Source organism: Pyrus communis, chromosome 13 (assembly GCF_041283825.1).
Source record: "Pyrus communis isolate YQ-2024b chromosome 13, ASM4128382v1, whole genome shotgun sequence".
NCBI lineage: Eukaryota > Viridiplantae > Streptophyta > Magnoliopsida > Rosales > Rosaceae > Pyrus > Pyrus communis.
In genome coordinates, this window is record NC_142577.1 from 15,751,807 (window position 1) to 15,775,963 (window position 24,157).

The 24,157-nt window shown below is 36.8% G+C and overlaps 1 protein-coding gene across 2 annotated transcripts; it reads left to right on the top strand.

Annotated features, from left to right (window-relative positions):
• Window positions 1-3,036: 3,036 nt before the first annotated feature.
• Window positions 3,037-9,204, top strand: LOC137737090 (3-isopropylmalate dehydratase large subunit, chloroplastic). 2 transcript variants are annotated; one of them, XM_068476454.2, is made up of 15 exons: window positions 3,037-3,346; window positions 3,443-3,574; window positions 3,672-3,842; window positions 4,587-4,739; window positions 4,821-4,889; window positions 4,972-5,088; window positions 6,451-6,525; window positions 6,684-6,761; window positions 6,847-6,942; window positions 7,189-7,238; window positions 7,801-7,855; window positions 7,968-8,099; window positions 8,269-8,316; window positions 8,439-8,597; window positions 8,845-9,204. In XM_068476454.2, exons 1-15 carry the CDS (start codon window positions 3,296-3,298, stop codon window positions 8,983-8,985), a joined length of 1,527 nt encoding a protein of 508 aa, XP_068332555.2. In that variant the 5' UTR covers window positions 3,037-3,295; the 3' UTR covers window positions 8,986-9,204. The 2 variants fall into 2 exon arrangements, with proteins under 2 accessions (XP_068332555.2, XP_088539246.1); XM_088683120.1 differs by lacking the exon at window positions 8,439-8,597 and having other exon boundaries at window positions 3,146-3,346.
• Window positions 9,205-24,157: the final 14,953 nt, after the last annotated feature.

The following is a 24,157-nucleotide window of genomic DNA, read 5'->3' on the forward strand; positions in this document are numbered from 1 at the left end:
TCGAAGCATATACAAACAAGTTTGATGATTGGATCGTTGAAACTAGTTTCGTACAATGCATATCCCATCAAAACAATAGATTCATTAACACTTGGAGTTTATTTGTACTTTCATTAAGTATAACATAAGATTTTGTGGTATCCACTTGTGTAAATATTTTAAATTGAGGATCGAATTAGTTCATTGTATTCATATAGGATCCAGGAGTGTAGCTGTAATAAATCATCAAAATCGTAGTTAAAACTACCGTTAAATGGTGATTTTTTATTTATAACCGTCGAAAAGTTTTGTCCCGTTACTTGATCTCTGCATGTTTTTTTTTGTCGATTTTTGGTGTATGCGATCTTGAAGCATATACAAACAAGTTTGCCGGTTGGATCTTTGAAACTAGTTTCATACAATGTGTTTCCCATCAAGTTCAATGGTATATATATTTACTAAGTAGATTTTAATTCATTTATTTTGTACTTATAACACTTAAGAAATTGAGTAATATATATATGTAAAAAAAAATTATTGGGGGTTTTTGCTAGAAAAATATATTATTGTGGGGTTTATGTAACCTCTTGACCTCACCTCACCCTCCTCAATCTCACCCTCACTCAGTCACTCTCTCTCTCGACCTCCTCGCCGATTTCTCTCCTCTTCACACATCAGACAAGTGACTCACCCCTCATCCCTCACTTCCTTCTCATCCCTCACCTCACTGTGCACCGATTCTCCCCCAAATCAGGTAAATTTTGGAATTAATTTAGGGTTTGAAATTTAATTTAGGGTTGGAATTCTAGATTAGGGTTTGTGAAATTTAGCAATTGGAAGACAAAGTATATTGTATACTGAGGGTTTAGGGGTTGAAATTTAATTTAGGGGTTGAAATCTAATTGCATCCAGAATTGGATTACAGCTTTTGCTTTGCTTCATACTCTCGAAGGGGATATGCATATGCTTCAAGGTCCTGTTCTGGCTGAAGCTTCCTTGACAATTGCAGGCAAGTTCCTATTTATTATCTCCCTTGAGTACTCTACTAATCGTAATGATTCCACAATGCTTTTGAATTGATTTATGCATATCATGCCATGATTAAATAATGTTATAAGATATGTTGCACTATTGTGAAATGCTAAAATAATCTTACGGGATGCGCATGTAAGTTCAGGTAAGGTTATTATGTTGACTATAATTATTGCATCATTATGGCATGCTTATACTCATGTAGTCTGCTCATCATTGCCGCACCCCGGTGTTAGTGCTTGCCCTGGGCCAGGGCCAGTCCATCACGTGTATGTTCACCTCCCGCACTGCAGCTCACCTTGGATCCAAGTAGGTGCCACTCCTGTTGTACAGGTCGCATTAGTCGACTCCAACTTGTAGGTGACCGCAATTATTGCCAGTCTTCACGTGATCGTAGCACTAAAGCGTATATTATGATTACACCCAGTCCTGTCGTACAGGTTGCATTAGGCGACTCAAACTCGTGTGCTAACATAGATTGATGAGCCATAGGTCAGTCGTACAGGTCACATTAGGCGACTCCGACTGGTGTGCTAGCATAGATTGTTCAACACCTGATTTTACTTATATTACTGTTGAGATTTTGGAATGTTATGCCTTATTTACGTTTTGCAGGCTACGATAAGTATTTTTATACTATACATAATATGTATATTTTGGAAACTATACATGTATTATGGCGAGGGATTATAACGTTTTCATAGGTTTTTATTAAAACTTTATTTTCAGACCCACATACCTTTGTTTTTCGCCCCTCCAGGTTTAGTAGCTATGCTCTCGTGTCGATGAGGATTCTTGGCAAGTCTTGGTGTAGATGATTACCTTCAATGGTATAATTCCTTACCCTATTTACTGTACTGTACTGTACTTATGCTCTGTTATCACGTGTGAAATAGATTCATTCTCGCTCACCAACACACTCTTATACTTAGACACTTTCAGGTTTAAATTTATTCACATTTTTCCACATCACTACATTTTATGGCTTCGTCACCTTTCAGGTGTCGGCCAACACAGCTCGATTCGGAGTTCTAGTCGACATTCCGGGTTGGGGTGTGTCAAGTGGTATACTGTTGTTATTTTGTAAGTGGGGGGGAATTTTATTTTTTATGTTATTAATTTTTTTAACACAAGAATCTCATCATCCTGTGTTCCGGACACATTGAAAAATCTATCGTCATCTTGACTACTATTGGGAAACAATACTACAAAAATAAAACTAAAAAATGTAATTCAATTTAAAGTCTTTCTCTTATTCTAAGCCAATTTATATAGGGAGTTTTAACGAAAAGCTCATGGTACTGTTTACTTTAACGAAAAACCACATTTTTACACTAAAAATTCAATCCTGATACTATTCACTTTACCCTTTATTTTGTCTTTATTGTTAAAACTCAAAGTTTTCCTCTCTCTCTCTCTCTCTCTCAATGATAGCTGACAATGGGAGAAAAAAGAGTCTCTCTCTCTCTTAATGATAGCTGACAATGGGAGAAAAAAGAGTGTGGAAAGGTGGGGGTGGGGTGGGGGTTACGCGCACCTAGTGCAAGTGGTGTTTTTTACATTTTTTTTTTGGTTCACATCATTAAATAAAGTTAGTAGGTTTTTTTATTTATTAAAATTCAAAAATTTAAAATTATTTTCATTAGTTTTCCTATCATGTAATTATACAAGATTGATGTGTAGAATAGCTCTATATATTCCATAATCATGTTTAGGAAAATTGTTATACTTAGTCTGATACTGAACTAAACACTTAATTAGTCTGACAATAAACTAAACACTTTATCCTGCTTAGTCCAAGCCAAACTAGTCCAACTTAGACCCTCAAGCTTATCTAGTCCGTGATAGTCCAATGACAAAAAATGCATTCTAAAAAAATTAAAATCCTTCAAATTCTCAATTGAATACATCATTCTAAAGTACAAATCGTACTTTTCATTTTATTTTCTAATAAAGAGTATTCTACACTAATATATGTTATACATTTTAAATATAAAACGTAACAAGTTCCGGGAAGCGTGTGTTATTTTGCTGCTACGTAAATTTGGTCGACCGCTGCATTGTCGCATATGATGGAGCTCCCGCTCTGGACAACATAAAATAAAGCAACATCAACTACACACCTCCCCATGTCCAGTCACAGCCACTACAAAACACACGCCACTCAGCCGCCGCTTCCCACAAAGTAGCAAAACCAAAACACAACTCTTCCACTTCTTCGTCGCTTCTTCTTCTTCTGCAGAGACATCAGAGTTACGCCGCATAAACTCGCATTCTGACACCCATGGCTTGCTCCACCGCTGCTCCGCCGTCCACCTCCTTCATTAGCAACAAGGTCCCTTTTGGTTTTTTTGGCTCCAACTTTTTTTTCTTCCAATTAATTTTTTTGTTGGGTTTTCACTAACCATTGCTGAATTTGATTGAACCTCAGAAGGATCTGAATCTCTCTGCTTTCTCCTCCGCAACGCCGATTTACAGTCAGAAATGCAAGAGAAAATCCAAGAAAATTTGCTCCGTCATAGCTCCGCAGCAATCGGAGCGCCAGCCCGCCATCACCGGCTCGGTTAGGATGAACTTTTTTCCATTGGTCTTGTGCAATTAGGATGGATGAGAATCCCCATTTGGCGGGTTTTTTGGATTGGGTTTTGGTTAATTTTCAGGTTAAGACCGGGATGACGATGACTGAGAAGATATTTGCTCGAGCCTCTGAGAGAACCCAGCTGAGTCCGGGTGAGAATGTTTGGGTTGAAGTCGATGTTTTGATGACCCATGACGTCTGTGGACCCGGTTCATTTGGAGTCTTCAAGAAAGAGTTCGGCCAGAACGCAAAGGTACTTCCTTTTCTTCTTTTTGTTTTTGTTTTTCTACATGCATTACTGTATTAAACACCCAAAAGACTAGAAGTGCAATCGGAAGCCATATTTTTCGGTTTTGAATAGCTTAGTTTACTGATCTAGACATGCTTTACAAACCAATAATGAGAAGGGGTGGGCATAAATATTTTGTCAGAAGCAATAGGTTCATTGATCAAGTCGGGTTATCGTTGAGTGACTCTTCTAGCAATGGTAATGATTACATTAGAGAATCTACTTCTATGAATCGGGTTAGGCCACAAGAAACATTGTGCATCAATGTGTCCCAAATGGTTTCTGCGCATCACTGCTGGAGTCAAGGAACAATAGCATCATAGTGTAGCTTGACCCAACCCAACATTGGATGGCTGCAATGAGAAGGTTGTCTTTGTTTCTCCTTGTCCTAGTTCACATGCCCATGTCTGTGGGTAAACATCTTGTTGTCTGCGAGGCCAATACAACATATCAACATACAAGTCCTCTCTTACTGCTTTGTTTATGAATAACCATAACCAATCACAGAAATAAAGGAAAGAAGGAATTCATTTGCATTTAACTCATTGCTTGATGACATATTTTCTTTGTTTAGCTCACTATTCATCATCTCTGTATGTGTGTTGATTATTATTGAAAAGGTCTATTTTTCATATCTGAGATTTTGTAATCACAGCAGTTTTTGTTGTCATGGGGTATAAATAGTGCTTCATTGTTTCGATATTGCAGGTTTGGAACCGTGAAAAGGTTGTTATCATACCTGACCATTATATATTTACCACTGATGAACGTGCGAACCGAAATGTGGATATCTTGAGGGATTTGTGCACCGAGCAAAACATCAAGTATTTCTATGATATCAAGGATCTAAGTAATTTCAAGGTGTGGATTTTAATGTTATGTTTTCACCATGTTTTAATTGGTTTAATCATCAGATATTGAGTTTAGTTGACAATTTGGCAGGCCAACCCCGATTATAAGGGCGTATGCCATGTTGCTCTTGCTCAAGAAGGTCATTGCAGGCCGGGGGAGGTACTTTCCTTTGAAGAGTTCAATATTATTTTATGGTTTTTTCAGTCCAAAGTAGCAACCAAACACCTGATTTGGTCTTCAGGTTCTGCTGGGTACAGATTCTCATACATGTACTGCTGGAGCTTTTGGACAATTTGCTACTGGAATCGGGAACACTGATGCAGGATTTGTATTGGGCACTGGGAAGCTTCTCCTCAAGGTTTGGAGATTTTAAATATGTTTTCATTTCTGCCTTTCTGATCACATATAATTGTCACTCTCTGGCGGATTTCATGCGAATGGTTTAATTCCACGGATAGTTTAGCTTCCACTAATATAATATTGGTGAATATTGGCCCCTTTCACCCTGTTTAGCTTTCATACTGTGCTTTACATATATTAAAAATTTGAGCCATTGTAATACTTTAGTGCTTCAATGGTTTTGGAGTTGTTTCTTACCTTTTCTTTTGTTTTATTTAAATTGTGATGGTGATAATGAGTTTCTATACTGTAGTGCTTCAATGGTTTTGGAGTTGTTTCTTACCTTTTGTTTTGTTTTATTTAAATTGTGATGGTGATAATGAGTTTCTAAGTCCTTTGTAATAAATGAAGGGTCAATGAACCATAGTCATTGGTATCATGATCTTCCACCAGATATGTTATGTCTACTGACTGATAGATTCATTGATTTTTGGCAGAGTATTCGACTTCAAACATCAAGAACTATGTATTTAGTTGTAGAAAGTAGTAGTATTTACGTTGCAATAAGTGATGGGAAAACAATATGAAATGACTTTGAATAGTAGGTAGTGACAACCAATACGATTTAAATGCTTGTTGCAGAACTTTTCTGCCTTCATTAGTCTTGTTTAAGTGTGGTCATGAAGGTGGTGATGGTTTTTGAAAGTGCACTGGCAGGGATGATGAGTTTGTGAAACTTTGATATTGTGCACATGAAAGGATTTTAGTTAATTGTTGATTTAGATTGATTGATACAGTTTTAGATTGTTGTATATGTCCTGGAAGCAAGTGTTGCTTGAGGTGTTTAGATACATGCCATATGAAACAACAGGCTCTAGTAGCATTTGCATGTGATACTCAAGTTTTATTAAGCACAAGTACGACATCTGCAAGCCCAAGTTGAGATGTTTTCATCTTATATTAGGTTCTGGTATTAGGAAGTGGGGTTTTCATTTGATTTTTGAAGCTATGGGTTAGACTTTATAAAAGCCATTAGACTTGACTGTATCGAAGGCAATATCAGGAAGGGTACATATTACAGCCTCACTCAACCTGAGGTTTGAATGTCTCAAAACAAATCATTGGACATTGTTAAAAACTTGGAAAACAGGAAAGTACACCATATAGTGACCCGAAAAGGGAGAATTATGCTTTTTGATAAGCTAAATGTCTTTCTCTTTCCAGTATGAGCTATTAGTGATCGAGGTTGTACTTGTATCTGTAGATTCACAATTTCTGCTGTATTTCTATATCTCATACTTTAATATTATAGTTGTTTGCAGTAATTTCTTTGAATTTTATTGTACTTTCATACTTTTCTGATTTCCTTCTAAAATTGCAGGTGCCACCAACATTGAGATTTGTGATGGATGGTGAAATGCCTGACTATTTGCTTGCCAAAGATTTGATTCTGCAAGTAAGTTTAATCAGGCCTCAAGGCATTTTTTTTTTACTCAGTCTGCATAGCATACAAAGAAGTTAAAATTATAAGAGTTAGATCATATGATTTTATTTGCTTGATATATAACACATCCAGCCTTGTTGTTTCCTTGATAAATGAATTTCATCTGGCAGATTATTGGTGAAATATCTGTTGCTGGTGCAACATATAAAGCTATGGAGTTTGTTGGCAGCACTGTTGAAAGCTTATCTGTAAGTGAATTTTACTGCATGTCTGATCATACCATTCATCTGGTTGTATCTGTTAATTACTCTTTCACAAACTTGTGCTGGACAGATGGAAGAAAGAATGACATTATGCAACATGGTTGTTGAGGCTGGAGGTAAAAATGGTATTGTTCCTCCTGATAGCACTACATTTAAGTACCTTGAGGTTAGTGCTACAAATCTTCAAATGCTATGATGGCTCTCTCTCCCTCTCTTTCCCCTCCTCCTTTAGAGTCAGTAAAATGGGGTTGGGAGCACAACATTTTCTTGTTACAGTTAGGGGATTTATTTTTTTTATTTTATTTTTTTTATTTTTTGTGTGGGTGGCTGTCACAAATTTGTTCTTTTTTGAATGTCACATACATTTGTGTTGTGTAGCACAGGCTATATAATGTTTAATGTTGAATTGCAGGATAAGACGTCTGTTCCCTATGAACCTGTTTACAGTGATGCTAAAGCAAGGTAATTTATGCTACTGATTATCCACATTTTGTTAGACCATTTCATGATCCAGTTTATAATGTTTGAACTCTGAGTCTCTGAAGCATGTATTTTGCTTTCAACGTGGACATGCACTCTAGAATCTTATGTTTAGTTTTTATGGTTGATGCTTTTATACACACTTGTTAGATTTAGTAACGTTTTAATGTTAGATTTAGATTTAGTATTTCCTATGGTTTTGAGGGACTTTTGACGCACTGATGGTGCATTTGAATTTTGACAATGTTATGTTAGTGGATGAGACATCATTCTATATTCATCTTTTTTAAAATACTATGTGGTCATCATCTTATGTATTTTAGTTCAGGTTGTCACGGACTACCTTATCATCATTTGTAAATCTACAGCAGATGTAAGAGAATTGGATGTTAAGCATACCTAGGATTCGAATATGCATATTCTTTTATATTCCTTTTTATAATATGCATATTCTTTTATTCCTTCTGTTGACTAACTTAAGATTTGTGAGATTTGGCCTTTTGGAATTCGTTTGTATTAATGAGTTTGTTTTGTGTGCATTTAGATTTCTTAAAGAGTACAGATTTGATATCTCAAAATTGGAGCCATTGGTGGCAAAGGTGAGCAGCACATAGATTGGTCTCTTATAGTTTAATCTCCCTTGTAGATATTCAATGATTTGTAATTTTGCCTCTCTTCCATGGTTAATTCATAAAAAGAATTGTTTTCCAGCCTCATTCTCCAGATAATCGTGCTTTAGCAAGAGAATGCAAAGATGTGAAAATTGACAGAGTATATATCGGTTCTTGTACTGGTGGAAAAACAGAGGATTTTATGGCTGCAGCCAGAGTTTTTCTAGCATCTGTAAGGAGTCAAATCTTCGTCACATGAGTATTGGGATATTGTTTACATATGCTGACTTCGGATATTGTTTACATATTCTGTAATGCTGACTTCAATTGACATCTGAATGTTTTGTTTGGAAATTCTCTTTTCTTGGTTTAAGCTTAAAGATTTAATTCCTTTGCTGCAGGGGAAAAAGGTCAAAGTTCCCACATTTCTTGTGCCTGCTACCCAAAAGGTTTGTCAAGCTACAGAATTAAGTGCTTCGGTGACAACATCTGTATATATAAATTTATCAAGAAATTTTATGAAAGGCATGATAAATGAAATCTTGTTTATTGTATATTCTGAAATCTGCAGGTTTGGATGGACGTGTATAGTCTGCCAGTTCCAGGGTCTGGTGGCAAGACTTGCTCCCAGATATTTGAGGAAGCTGGATGTGACGCACCTGCAAGTCCCACTTGCGGTGCTTGCATGGGGGGTCCGAAAGACACGCATGCACGCTTAAATGAACCTCAGGCGAGTGCATCCTTTCTGCAACACATTCATAAGGATCTAATGTGCTCTCCTGTCTTGGGGCAGCTGGACGTCACGCATTGTTGCATTTCACTATGTCGTCTTCGATAGAATTGGGACCGACTTCCCTGCCTTTGGGGTTCATAACCCAATTTGCAGATAACCTTGTTGCAAGGAGAACATCTTGGTTTTAGTTTCAGTTGTATTGAAAATAAATACTGGTAGATTATTAACCATCTTGTCTTTGCAGGTATGCGTCTCGACAACAAACAGGAACTTCCCAGGTCGAATGGGTCACAAGGAAGGCCAGATATATCTCGCTTCCCCCTATACGGCTGCTGCGTCAGCTTTGACTGGTTACGTCACCGACCCGAGAGAGTTTTTGCAGTAAGCAGTTTTATCATTACAATCTGATCAGTGTATGTCATCTTTATATTCTGCAACTAAATGCTGTTAGATAGCAGAGATTACGGAATAATGGGTATAACATCCATCCTACAAGGTTTTATGTCTTGTGATTGTCGGGTAGCTGCCATATTGTATGTGTAATCGTTTGAGCATGTTAGAATGTATTTATGAAACGATGGAATAAAGAGGGCTTGTCGGTGAACTTCTCACTCTATGCAGCATAGTCTGTTCCAACACAGAACGGATGTGAGTTATAAGAGCCAGTAACACAATCACAATCAATGGTGAGATGCTGCTCAATACCAGTAACTCTCAGAGATTATAACAAGAACAGAGCTTTGATACCAATTGAAATTGGTATTAGGCAGAATATCCTGCTAATAAAAATTTTAACTTTGCACAGTAAACTAGTTAAATGAGCTAGCTAATTAGTTACAAGTTCTTTAGTGACAGAAAGTACAGTTGCAAGAACTAAACTTAATTGACTAATACGTCTAACTAGTTAGAGTCTACCTAGATCTGTCTAACAACAAAAAATCACAAAATGGAATGCATTCACATATCTGTTCATTATGCAAACAACGATGACAAAGCAATTATGAATTAAAGTAGGCTGGATTGACTAGTCAAATTCACTAGTCAACTAAGTACAGATTCGTTAGTTAACCAAGCACAAATTTATCAAACAGACTTAGTTTCCTACGAGTTATTTTAGTCAACAACAATATAGTTCATTTTTAATATTAGAAAGCCAGAAAGAGAGTTTGGTGTCTCAAGGCTTCACAAAAAATAATTGGACTATAAAGCCCCTCAAACAAAAAAAAATCTAAAACTAAAACTGAATTTGATACATGAAAACAAGGGCAATTTTGTAAAAAAAACATAAATCTAAAATTCTTTTTATTAGAAGAAAAAAAAAGAAAAACAAATAAAAAGGGGAAGAAGTGCTGGAACTGGTGAAACATTTAATATCTCAAAATTGCCCCTTTTATTACAGGTTGTAAAAATAATAAAAAGTAAAAAGGTAAGGACATGATGATAAAAACGTGGCAAGGAGAGAAAGTGGAGGAAAGAAAATACAACGTGCAGAAAGAAAGAAACCGTATTTGAAGCAGTTGCCGTAGTAGTCTCCCACTATAACAAAATTATATTTTTAAAAAAATATCTAAGAAATTTAAAAATGAGATAAAAAAAGGACGTGCTGAAATCCCTGATTTATTTTCTGATAAAAAAACGAGATAAAATGAATTTAACCCAACCAACCAACACCACTCCTCCATTTTAGAAGAGCCTGAGTGTTTAATATCTCACAAAAATAAAAATAAGAAAATACAAAATAAAACACAGCCATAGTATTGTAACAAAAAACCGAAACTTAAAATTGTTTTTATTAAAAAAAAAAAAAGAAAAAGAAAAGACGTGACCAACTCCACTCCTCCATTTTCGAAGAGAGAAAGGGACTAATATGTCATAGAAATATTGTTAAAAAAACAGAAACTTAAAAGTTGTTTTATTGAAAAATGAAAAAAAAAAAAAAAAAAAAAAAAAGAAGGAGACGTGACCAACTCCACTCCTCTTTCATTTTAGGAGAAAATATTAATCTAACAAAATTATATTTAAAAAAATATCTAAGAAATTTAAAAATGAGATAAAAAGAATTTAATAACTCACAAAATTATATATTTATATATAGATACATACGAAATCAACATGGGAGAAAGAAACGAGTAGAGGTTGCCGTGAGTTTTCAAAAAGGAGTGTAATTCGCCCACAAGCGCTAACTTCCCAGTTTGTAAAATTTTCCGTTTCTACTCATTTCCCATATCCAAATTCAAATGTTCTAATTTCCCCCTCAGTTATGTAACTGCTATCAACAGTTGTTGCTTGGTATTACAGACTCTCACACTCCAACGTGGGATAAAACGGGTTTAAGCAATGTCTGAGTCATCATTCTTCTTTTTTTTTTCAATTTTTTCGCTTTTTCGCTTTGCCACTCTTCTTTCTCTCCCTCTCCCTAGGCGTAAAAGGGAAATTAATTTGGGTGTCAGCTTCTTTTGCTATAGCTTTTGCAAACTCTAATTCATATACATATTCATTTGTGTATATATATAAATATATGTATATGCATTTTTGTGGTTAAAATCTTGGTGCTTTTTATTTCAATTTTCTTGTTCTTTCTCTCTCCTTTTTGTTATGGGGTCAATGGAGTATAAGCCCTATTACTGAGAAAGTACATAAGGTTGTGGTGGTCTATTCTTTTCACAAAATGTTTCCGTTGCAAATAATTCTACCATTTTTCACCGCCTGCACATTTGCAATAAACTCTCTCTCATAAGTGGATAATGTTTCGTTTCTAGGACCTAATGATTGGCTGGAGAAGGCAATAGGTTTACCTTATTTGGCATGACTGGGGCCTGTGGAGATCTCATCACTTGTTTCAATTGACTAAAAGCATCTTGGGCACCAGGTGACCAAAGAAACCCTTCTTTCTTTGTGAGTTGATAAAATGGCTAACATATCTCGCCATACCCAAGAATAAACTTCCTGTAATACCCAGAGAGTCAAAACCCCTCTCAGACCCTTCACTGTAGTGTGTATTGGCCAATCCACAATTGCTTGCAATTTAGAGGGGTCACATTATTTCGATTCTCCTCTAAGGCCCTCTCACGGAAGGCTCCCTTTACTCGGGCGGACTCCCATAATTCCTTTCCCAGTGTCTATATTTCCCCGGTCATCCAAGGCTCAGACATGGTATGCACTTCCTGAATCATGCGGATAAAAATTTTAGGCATATTGGTTTAACCACAACAAACTAGGTGGGCATTTGATCAATCTCGCCCAAAGTAATTTCTAAGTCTTATGGGTTATCGGTGGTAACTGGATGAGCTTTTATCAGGCCAGTAAGTACAGTACACTTATCAAGACTAATTTAAGTCACACAAATTTACTGATGAGCCTCCTCTTCCGCCTAATAACATGGGTTTCTACAAGTTCCTTCATCTTCATCTTTCAGCTTGCAGTTTCTTTGCGTGTATTCCAGGCTTCCAGCCCAAGAGCAAAGAACAACCCATGAAACAAGTACTGCAACCTATACTTCTCTGTGTAACGTGAAGATCGTCCACGGTGACATGTCAAAATTTGCTTTCAATAGCGCGATAACTTCACTCAGGGAAGACACCTTGAAATTTGGTTTCAAAATTGGCATATTCTGGAGAGTCGTACCTCCCACTTTCATCAAGCAAGCACGCAACAAGCTCCTGCTCGCTTCCCACAAACCACCTGCAAAGTCAGGCAATCAATTGTTCATGGCTTCTCCAAGTACTATTTATGTCACATCAAACAAGATTAGACAGAAGCTCAGAAATGTCAAACATTGTGCAGGTTCAATGCAGATGTTCAGGTCCCTTTGATTATCGGTTCATTCCTTCAATTATAAAATCATTCTATTCCTTTCCACAACCCATTTATTGCTTCTTCGTCCGTTCACATGCCAAACCATTATGCTGAATAACAGTATCGTATGCCTGCCACACCATACGACGCACTTTGAGGAAAACGATCCAAAAATTACACTAATAATGTAACAAGAACAGCGCAGAATAAATTCTTCAAAGGGACACTAAACAAAAACACAAGTACTCAAATCATCTTTAAGGTAATCTCCGCCATCATTACTTCAGTAGGTTTAACTTCCCAAGCTGAACATATATGCAGTAGTGGAGCTGGATCCGGTTTGTAAGGTCGAAATTCCCTGCTCAGCGCTGGAGAAAACGACAACTGCAATAGTGACACGAAAAATAAGATATCAAAGTGCACTTCTAAGTCGAAAGAATGATAAGAAATGAGATGAGCCCGGAACATGCATTACAAAAAGTTAGGGGTTCTGCTCAACGGTCTTAAATAGTGGGATGCATCAGATAGTACACGAGGTATATCTAGAATATAGATATGAAAGATTTTTCATGAGCACAACTGACTTCAGCAAGTAGCCAGATCAGTGTAAGCTCATCTAAGAAACTGGGAATTTTCAAGACATGAAGTGAGAAATTCTCTCAAGTTTAATCTCAATATACAAATAAGCTGCAGTTCTCAAGAGAAACAGAAAATATAGCATAAGGAACGCAAGAACGTAGAAGACTCCCTCATATTTAATCTAACGACATCTCAAGTAGGCCTGATGAACATAAGCAAAAACAATTTGCATTCTCGTTTCAGCAGACTTGAGCACGACAGCATTAGAGATGTGCTTCAAGTGATTAATTCCTCCTCCGTTTTTGTTTCCCCAAAGAGGCACATTATAACTTTATTACTTAACTGTAATGTGTTCTTAAGACAACAAAAAAAGTAACATGGAACGCTAGTAGATGAATAACTTTGTGTTGCAGACAACATTTTTATACTTTGTGTGTTGAGTTGAAAAATTGCCCAGGGTAAATTTGTTGAAGGTCGTCTTCGATTGCAGAGCCTCCCGTAATAGAAGGAAATATTTGCTTGCTGCCTGATATTCGTTGCAGAATCCATTGCAATTCAAGAATCCGGATTCTTTTTGTAAGGATCGTAGTGGTTTGTGAATTGTGTTCGTTCATCTTGCATCGTGTGGTCAAATATCATTTAAAAAAATTATTTAAAATTGAACACAAACAGTATTTGACGAAAACTGACTACATAATATACAATAAACGGATACAATTTACAAATTTTTAGAATACTCACAAATAAAATCAGGAGAGGATCTGTTGGGCAATTCAAACTCATGAAAGTGTGAGTAATTAACGTTCTGGCTGTCCGTGACTTTTCAAATAAACCGAAGCCTATGTTGGCTTAAGGCTTACGGCACCTCTTGCTAATTGCCAAGCCATCATCTCATTTTTTACTATTTATCCCAAAAAGCATCCTGACAAATTCCCATCACCAGTTTCATTTTTTCCTCTCTTACTCTCTTTTTCTTTTTTTTTCTCTTCTATTTAAATTGTAATAATTAAGTTACATTAATATTTTATATTAATATTTTTATAAAAATAATAAGATAAAAAATAATACATAAGAGAAAAGTAGAGAAGATGATGAAAATAAGAGATAGAGAATCTTACTCTTAAAAATTCACCATTATCTCATTGTATCCATTAATTGCATTAATCCATCAGCAGTTGCCTTGTCACGTCAACAAAACCTCAACTGTTCCAGTCCGCAGTCTACACGCCAAACAGCACAAATCGTTTGAACTGAACTGCTCCTTCCCAGTATTGCATTCCATAGAAAATGTCAAAATAATTCAATATTAAAAAATTATAATTACAATTACAAATCATAACATATTTTTCAATAATATCAAAATATCCAAACACTTGATTACTCGCAGGGCCAACCCTGTAATTTTCGGGCCCGAGTCAAGCTTCTGGGCGGGGGCCTTTGAGTTTTTAAGTCCTTCGATGTGTCATATATACATACATATATATATATATATTTTTTTTTTTTCATGTTTTAAAAGCAAATACAATAAAAGAGAAAAAGTTTTTAAGACATTTATGAAACAAGGAGTCCTGTGTCAAATAAAATAATTTGATGAGCACAAGTTGGCCGTATCAAAAAAAATAAAACACCAAACAAAAATTTAATCAACATGTAAACTTATAATTGCATCAAAACATCCCACAATCAAGTTTTCTTCCTATCCTTTTTCAATAGATAACATAACTAAGTCACTCAATCTCTACCGAAGACAGTATACTATTTGACCAATTTCAAATAAAATTAATTTCATAGTTTGAAAATTAGATTATCTGAAGTTGTATTCTTCTAAACTGTATAAGATAGTTGATAGCTTTCTTTCTTAAAAATTTTGTGTAATTTTTATTTTTGTTAAATGATGAAGGACTAAAACGGATAGGAAAAAGAAAAAGAAATTAAAGAGAAAGAAAGGCATTTGCTTGTATTGAATTCCTGCCAAGTAGTCAAAACAATTTTTAATTCATTTCACCAACACAGTAACAGTTCAATTTTGAAATATTTTCTATTTTCTATTATTTATTAACCTACAACCTAAGGTAAACGAATTTTAGGATCAAGCAGTCGCCACTCTCGGCTACCCTTAGGGTCTGCCCTGATTACTCAGGCCGATGGCGCAAATCAAGTACAGATACATAAACAAAATTATTTCAATGGGATCTTATATTAATTTTCCAAAATTTTTGGTTGTGCTTGCTTTTCTTATCTGCGTCATTATAAGATCATCTCTAACTCTTGGAATAAGTCTCAAAATTTGCCTTCTATACCCCATTTCACTCCAACCCTTGGCTCAAAATTTAGTATTGGGTTAAAACTCAAATTTTGACAAATTCGGACCAGAATTTGAGTTTGGGTTACTAAGTTGGCCCACTTATGCGCGTGGATTCGACATGCAGGCCCTTCATGCAGCCACTCTTCAACGCGTGAGCTTGCTTTATGCTTCAACAAATGGAGAATTTTTTCAAGGTACCCGATACTAGACTTGGCATTATAGACCCGACCCGTTAACCTGACTCGACCTACTTGTTAAAACTAGTATTTGGGTGAGTGCTTAGTGGGTCATGTTGTTAACGAGTGAGCTCTTTAATCACTCGTTAAATAACGGGTCATTTTCAGTCAACCCGCCAAACCTGTAACGGGTCATTTTCAGTCAACCCGCCAAACCTGTTAGCCACCGGTTAACACCTGTTATTAACGACTTTTAAGTAAATTCAATAGACATAACCAAAAAAACCCTCGCAGACTCTCGTTGTCTCACACTCTCGCACGCTCTCCAGCCATTCTCTGGTTCTCCTTGCTTCTGGCTCCTCTTGCACTCTCGCTTTCTATTTTCTCTTCAATCTTGTATCACTCATGGCTTCTTCTAGTTTCTTCTGTTTCTTTGCCATTTTAAGTTATGCCGTGAGCTCTGCCTTTTTAGTGTACTTTTTTTGCTCTTATTTCTTCATATTTTTTCTTACATAAAGATGGTTTGATTGGCTTTTTGGGCATCAATAATTTTGATTTTTTGAATTAAAATGTGTAATTTAACTGTCTGGTTGCCTTTCAATTGTTCACGTGACCACGGTTTTGATGAAAATATGGGTTTTTTTTAGTATTTTTAAGTATGATGATTGATTTTTCCGTGCAAAATTATGTGTATTGATTAATATATTGATGCTTAACTAATAGTTAATGAGGGTTTACTGTGGCAGGCTCTTGTTCTTTGAATGTCATGACTTTTGATCATATTTTGTGTTTTTATGAATTGGGTTTAATTCTGTATGTGAAATTTTAATCTTGGTTAGTGGTTTTGGTTCTTAAAAGTTGCTTCCTGGGATTGAAAGTCCTCTGTTTAAATTTTTTCATTTTATTTATTTATTTATTATTTATTTTTATTACTTGTATGCTAACTGATATGATTTTCATCTACATGTGAATTTGTGATCTGACCAGGTGGGTATTGAATCCTAAAAGGCACTGATCAGAACTAGAGTTGATCTCATGAGTTGTTGAGAAGACACCAAAGTTGCAGAATCCATCTTCCCAAACCAAAATCCTGCATTCCACCTATATAGTTCATCTCATGAATTCCTTTTGTAAGAGCAACTCCAGCGTGGGAGCCCTCCCCCCAGGCTATTCACTATTCAATCCACCTAGTGAACAGTAACTGCCCTTAATGAACAGTAACTGCCTTTTGCATCTCCACCGTTGCACTTGAATGGCCCTGGCAATAGGAAATAAAATAATAGTATTTTTTTTATTTAAAAAATAATAGTATTTTTTTTATTTAAAGAATAATAGTATTTTTTATTTATAAAATAATAGTATTTTTTTGTCCTCCACCATTGGCTTCCTCCGCCAAGCATGCATCAAATCTCACCCCAATTCCTCCCACCCTCTGCAGTGCCGAACTCTAGAGCTCTGCTTCAGTATGGCTCTGGAACGGATGCCCATTACCCAAAACATGAGTCCCGGCATAGAGCCCCCCATCTCTAATGCTCTCATGGCCGCCTTAACGCGAGCTCAGGCTCACCTGCGCCGCGGCTGCCCCGAACAATAGCAGCAACCTCTATTAGCCATCAAATTCGGTTTCGTCAGAACCCACGTCTCTGTGGCCCTCAACAAACGTGGAGACGTCATCCTGACGTTAGCCCACGTTAAATTGCCTTCGGGCAGTCAGGGCGGCATGAATCGATGGGCCTGGCGCTCAAGCCTGCTCGGGCTCTCTCGTCAGCCAATGCTGGACTTCCTCCCTCGGGCAATCCAGCCCTGTTCCGGAGCCCGTCCCTCGAGCAAGAGCTCCTGCTGGAGCTGCTCTAAGGGTTTATAATATTTGTAGTGACTACCCTCTGTAAGGTTTGATTATATTTATATGGTCAATGCATTTGGGTCTTCTAAAATGTGTTGGACCCTCATGCTTGAAATCTTGATTAAAATATGTATAATTTGTATTGGAATGCAAAAGCCCAAAAAAAGAAAAAAAAAAGTGTTATTAAGTGGTGAAACGGGTAACTCACTAACTTAATGTGTTGAATTTGAGTGACTTATTAACTTAACGGTTAGGATTAAGGTGACTCGTTAGCTTAACGAGTCGAGTGAATGTTGGGAATAACCTAAGAATTAAGATTTTAACCCTAAATCACAATATGATGTATAGAACAAGAAGACTTACCCATCTAAGCCATCGTGGTAGTCAAAAGAATTCTTCTACTCACTCAAGCCCTTTATGCTCTTATGGTGAGAGAACCCTAGACTTAGAACTAATGCTTTGTGAGTAGGGAATCCCTTTTATTTATTGATGACTAGCATCCAACTTCCATCTATCATGGGTGAGTTGGTTATCGTCTCATATCATCACAACCTGGAAGTTATTGAGTAGTGGAGGAACAGTTTGTACTCAAAGCACGTTGGATGTATTTCCTCAATTATAGGATGTTGGTTTTACACGTATTCAAACTCTAATGATTTGCATTACCAACATATTACTTCTCCTTTATCTACTAGTTGAGTCCACATAGGATTCTTATAGTGAAATCTGATCCAAACCTAATAAATAATTCTGTTTACAGGCCAGTACACTAGTTGAGCTGGTGTTCCCGGCAAATAAATGCGTGACACATAACAAAAAAATGCAAGCTAACTTATTTTATCAATGCAATTCATAATTTTCCCTAAAAGTGAAAGAGAATTTGGAAAAAACCACCCCCCACCAAGAACTGACAGTAACCAATCACCCAGCCGCCACGAACTTATGGCAAGACGACGACCCCTTCATTGATGGCGATAATTACAACCTTTGATCAAAGTGTAGGGGTGGCCGACGACAATTTATAGTGTCTTTCTCTTATGTAAGGGAGGTTAGAACAAAAAATAGGAAGGTAGAAGGAGATAGAAAAAAAAACGAGAGGGGAAGGGAGAGATGGGTGGGCATGGGGCGGAGGTCAGAGACTCTGATGGGAATTTGAATCAGTTTATTTAATTAACTTTTTGTTCAAATTTATTTTCTGAAAATTAGAATTAAATGGGAAGATTGTTTGTAACGTGTCAAAACAGAGGCTAGGTGTCTAATATAAGCTACATGTTAGGTGTTCATATGTTGGGAACACTAGCTATGGTACCGGGTACGCCAAAATATTAATGCTAGAGAGATTAAATTTGTAGACTAAATTTTGTAAACTAAATAATATGGAAGTTGATTATTGGATTATTACTTAAACATTGATGAATGTGCTCATTTCCTATTGGTGACATATTTAGTCTGTAAATTTAGTTTACAAATTTAATCTCTCTTGTGACGACCTATCCTTACTTTTCACTGGAATTTCTTTTTCCGTTGGTGTGTTTTGACAATTTTACCCTTTTTGGACAAAAATGAAATCTGACGTGGACATTGTTTTCGACTGTTATTTCTTTTTCCTGGTTTCGTACTTAAGTAGTATTCGTCGTTACGAATGCATGAGCATGAGTTAGACCCAAATCGGATTTGTAACAAAAAAGCTACGCTCTGTTAAAGTACATGACCACGAGTACTTTTGTACACGCGTGTACAAATTAACAGTGTCAGAAACATTGTAAGGAAGTAGATTTTGTACATTAAAAATTGTACAAAATCTGAAATCAAATTCTTCCTTTAATTGGTGGATTCGTGTCCCTTCTCCCCCACACAAACAACCAATCATCTCCCTGATTTCCTCCTCACCACCCAATCAATTGCTTTCCCTCATTTGAAAGCAACCAATCAGACTTTATTACCATCATTTGCACCAACCAATCAAAAAACTCAGCACTCTCTCTTTTCTCTCTCTCCGTGAAGCACTTTTTCACCCTCTCACTCTGCAACTCTCTCAAACGAACATTAAACCCTACAAATGTGACCTGAAAACTATACCATTGAACTCATCTCGACCCCATGAGCACAACCATGCAAACAGTTTCAAGAATGGTTGAGTTTTGACTCACCAACTCGAAAGCTCCGACTTGCTGAGTTTTGAGTCGACGATTTTCAGATTGAGTCACAGTGTTTTAGGACTCAAGGAAGCTCCTACTCAACTCCCTAAGGGTTCTAGTCAAGGTTTGAGGAAGAGTTGGCGTGAAACAACTCGGTTTCAAGGAGTCGAGTTTTTTGCCGAACCTTTCGAGGAATTTTCAGGCCCCTTCCCATCCATTTTTGAACTTCCAAGAGGTACAATCTTGTTCTACTCTTCATAAGCTTCATAACTTATTCATTTCTCAACCATTTTTGATGAAATTTATATGGAAATGAAGCTTATGAAGAGTATAACAAGATTGTACCTCTTGGAAGTCCAAAAAATGGACGGGAAGTGGCCTAAAAATGCCTCGAAAAGTTCAGCCAAAAACTCGACTCCTTGAAACAGGGTTGTTTCACGTCAACTCTTCCTCAAACCTTGACTAGGACCCTTAGGGAGTTGAGTAGCAGCTTCCCCGAGTCCTAAAACGCCGTGACTCGGTCTGAAAATCATCGACCCAAAACTCACCGAGTTGGAGCTTTCGAGTTGGTGAGTCAAAACTCAACCATTCTTGAAACTGGTTGCATGGTTGTGTTCGTGGGGTCGAGATAAGTTCAATGGTATGGTTTTTAGGTCACATTTGTAGGGTTTGGTGTTTGTTTGAGAGAGTTGCACAATGAGAAAGTGCCTTCAGGGAGAAAGAAAGAAGAGAGAGTGTGCTGAGTTTTCTGATTGGAATGATGGTGATGAAATCTGATTGGTTGTTTTCAAAGGAGGGAAAGCAATTGATTGGGTGGTGAGAAGGAAATCAAGGAGATGATTGGTTATTTATGTGAGGGAGAGGGGGCATGGAAGAATTTGATTTTAGATTTTGTACAATTTTTAATGTACAAAATATTTTTCCTTACAGTGTTTTTGACACTGTTAATTTGTACGTGCATGTACAAAAGTACTCGTGGTCATGTACTTTAACGGAGTGTAACTTTTTCTTTACAGATCCAATTCGGGTCTAACTTGCGCTTACGCGTTCGTAACAACGAGTACTACTTAAATACGAAACCAGGAAAAAGAAATAACAGTAAAAAACAACGTCCACGTCAAATTCCACTTTTGTCCAAAAAGGGTAAAATTGTAAAAACACACCAACGAAAAAAAAATTCCAGTGAAAAGTAGGGACAGGTCGTCACAGCCTACCCCCTTAAGAAAATTTCATCCCCGAAATTTAAAATCATTTGTTACACAAAATTCGAAAATAGGGAGGATAAAATATATGTGCGTAACGAAGAAATTAAGTCAGAGTGGTTGTACAAAAAGGGAAAATGCCGCTCCGTAACGATCGGAGTGCATTACTTCTTTTTTCATGCCTCCAAGCATTCTTTCCTTCTTCTTTAGTACAATACTATAATATAATAGTTTTCACAAAACAAAACATCGAAAATATTTATATGTACTAACGTCCCTTCGAAAATACATATATACAACAACAAAAGGTTAAAGTAGCTATCCTGATTTTAAAACTGAACATAGGATTTTTCAACTACGCACTCGAGTGTTGCGTATTCCGAAGTAAGTATATAGTAACCTTGGGTCGGGCCCAAGTAATTTAATAGGTAAATACAACAAATACATAAATAAGTATTAACGTAAAAGAATCTACCTATTTACTTGCTTAACTAATCCAACGAATAAGTCATTGATATTACGGTCTGCAACCCGTGATATCGGCAACTCACTGTTGTCATGATAAGCAAGTAAATAACTCCCGAGGAAGCAATATTACCATCATGCTCCCATTGGGAATTACACAAACAACTTCTGGTCAAGTCTCTACCGTGCTCACGCACTACCCCCTTGGGCAACAACAACAATAAAACAATTCTATATTGTGAACTCTCACAATTGAACACTTGTTCGTAAAACTCCTATGTCAAACAAGTGTTAAGTAAAGAATCTCCATACTACGTCTCAACAATGTCACAACCAAGACCAAAAATAGTAGCCTTAGTTACAAGCAGTTCTAACAGAAATAAGTGTCTAATACGATAATGCTGCCACCAAAGAGCAGATAAACGCAATATGCCACGAAGGTCCAGGTAAATCGTTCAGACTGGCCGTTAGTCTGAGGGAGAAATGTAGTTGGTGATGAAACTTACTATACGTGGCCTTCAAGAAGACTTCTCCAAAACTTGGAAGTAAAACACTTATCACGATAAGATACCACAGTGACGTATCTGTCATGTAAACAAACCATGTAGTCCGCAACTCCTTAGCAAGCAACTTCATGGTAAAGCTCTCTTGAACTTAGTGAGAAAGTAACTACGTCGAGAAGGCTAGAAGAATACTCGAGAATTTGAGGATCAAAACAAGTCCATCAAATCTAAAGTACTAGATAACTAGATTGGATGCATAACATCAAACTACAACAGTAGTTTTCGAGATATTCAATCACCACGGAAGATTCGTTCAATCGAGTATTTGTTAGGTGATTGAGAAATTAATGGTCACAATTGCACTTCCATTGTCGACAGTGCTATTAGACAATGCATCATTTTCAAGGCAATACGAAATGTAGTAGGGTAGACACGTACCCAAGGTTGACTGGAATGCCTTTCAGTACAGATGGGTAAAAATGGGATTACCGTCAAAGTAGGTATTGATCGAAACGTCAGAAGACCCAATAAGTTTCAAGACTGAGCAATTTTACCAAGAGGTGTAAAATGTTGTCCATTTGGACCAACGGAACACGAATTGACTTGTCAAGTCAATCGATGACTAAAGTTATGTGAAGTAGTGAAATGATGAAATTTAGGAAATTATTTTGAACTCTATAGGTTCACAGGTATACGTGAGTTACCATGATTATACTTACAGCCTTGATTAAGTAATGTTACGAGAATTGTTGTGCTATTGTGAAATGCTAAAATAATCCTACGGGATGCAAAGGTAAGTTACTTTGTTGACTACAATTATTGAATTGTTATGGTATGATTATATTTATGTTATCTGCTCATCATTGCTGCACCCCGGTGATAGTACTCGCCCCAGGGCCAGGGCCAATCCTTCATGTGTATGTTCACATCCACACCGTTCGCTTGCCTTGGATCCAAGTATGTGTTAGTCTATCGTACAAATTGCATCAAGCAATTCCAACTCATATGTGACAACGCTTCGACACTAGCCTTCACGTTTACCTATTAAATTACTTCGGCCCTACCCAAGGTTACTATATACTTACTTTGGAGTACGCAACACTCAAGTGCGTAGTTAAAAAAAATCCATTGTTCAGTTTTATTATCAGTACAACTACTTTAACCTTATGTTGTTATATATATGTATTTTCGACGGGATGTTAGTACATATAAATATTTTTGACGTTTTGTTTTTGCGAAAACTATTATATTATAGTATTGTATTGAAGAAGAAGAGAAGTATGAGTTGGAGGCATGAAAAAGGAATTAATGTGCTCCGATCACGACGGAGCGGCATTTTCCCTTTTTGTACAACCACTCTGACTTGATTTCTTCGTCACGTACATATATATTTTATTCTTCCTATCTTTAAAATTTTGTGTAACAAATGATTTTAAATTTCGGGTACGAAATTTTCTAAAGAGGGGTAGATTGTGACGACCCGTCCCTACTTTTCACTGGAATTCTTTTTCCGCTAGTGTGTTTTGACGATTTTACCCTTTTTGGACAAAAGTGGAATCTGACACGGACTTTGTTTTCAACTGTTAATTCTTTTTCCTGGTTTCATACTTAAGTAGTACTCGTCATTATGAACGCGTGAGCATGAATTAGACATGAATCAAATCTGTAATGAAGAAGTTACGCTCTGTTAAGGTACATGATCACGAGAACTTTTGTACACATGTGTACAAATTAACAATGTTGGAAACATTGTAAGGAAGCAGATTTTGTACATTAAAAATTGAACAAAATCTGAAATCAAATTCTTCCCTTGATTGGTGGATCTGTGTCCCCTCTCCCTCACACAAACAACCAATCATCTCCTTGAATTCCACCTCACCACCCAATCAATTACTTTCCCTCCTTTTGGAACCAACCAATCAGACTTCACTTTCACATTTCACACCCAATCAAATTTCAGAAAAATCAATCTAGCACCCTCTTTCTTATCTCGTTCTCCCCGAACGCACTCTCTCACTCTTTCATTCTGTAACTCTCTCAAACAAACACCAAACCCTATGAACGTGACCTAAAAATCATACCATTGAACTCATCTCAACCCCACGAACACAACCATGCAACCAGTTTCAAGAATGGTTGAGTTTTGACTCACCAACTTGGAAGTTTCGATTCGGTGAGTTTTGGGTTGACAATTTTTAGACCGAGTCACGGAGTTTGATGACTCAGGGAAGCTCCCACTCAACTCCTTAAGGGTCCTGGTCAAGGTTTAAGGAAGAGTTGACTTGAAACAACCCGGTTTCAAGGAGTTGAGTTTTTGGCAAAACCTTTTGAGGCATTTTCAGGCCACTTCCCATCCATTTTTTGGACTTCCAAAAGGTACAATCTTGTTCTATTCTTCATAAGCATCATTTCCATATAAATTTCATAAAAAATGTTTGAGAAATGAGCAAGTTATGAAGCTTTGAAATTTTACCCAGAAATTGGTGAAAATTTCCAAATTCTAGCGTAACCAGACGGCAACCAGCGATGCTCGCTAGAGAAGACAACAGAA

Bases quoted from the DNA above. Each gene is read 5' to 3' on its own strand.
- LOC137737090 (XM_068476454.2), top strand. From the start codon at position 3,296: ATGGCTTGCTCCACCGCTGCTCCGCCGTCCACCTCCTTCATTAGCAAC. The intron at 6,943-7,188 runs GTTAGTGCTACA...GTTGAATTGCAG, and splicing joins CTACATTTAAGTACCTTGAG to GATAAGACGTCTGTTCCCTA. The intron at 7,239-7,800 runs GTAATTTATGCT...GTGTGCATTTAG, and splicing joins TACAGTGATGCTAAAGCAAG to ATTTCTTAAAGAGTACAGAT.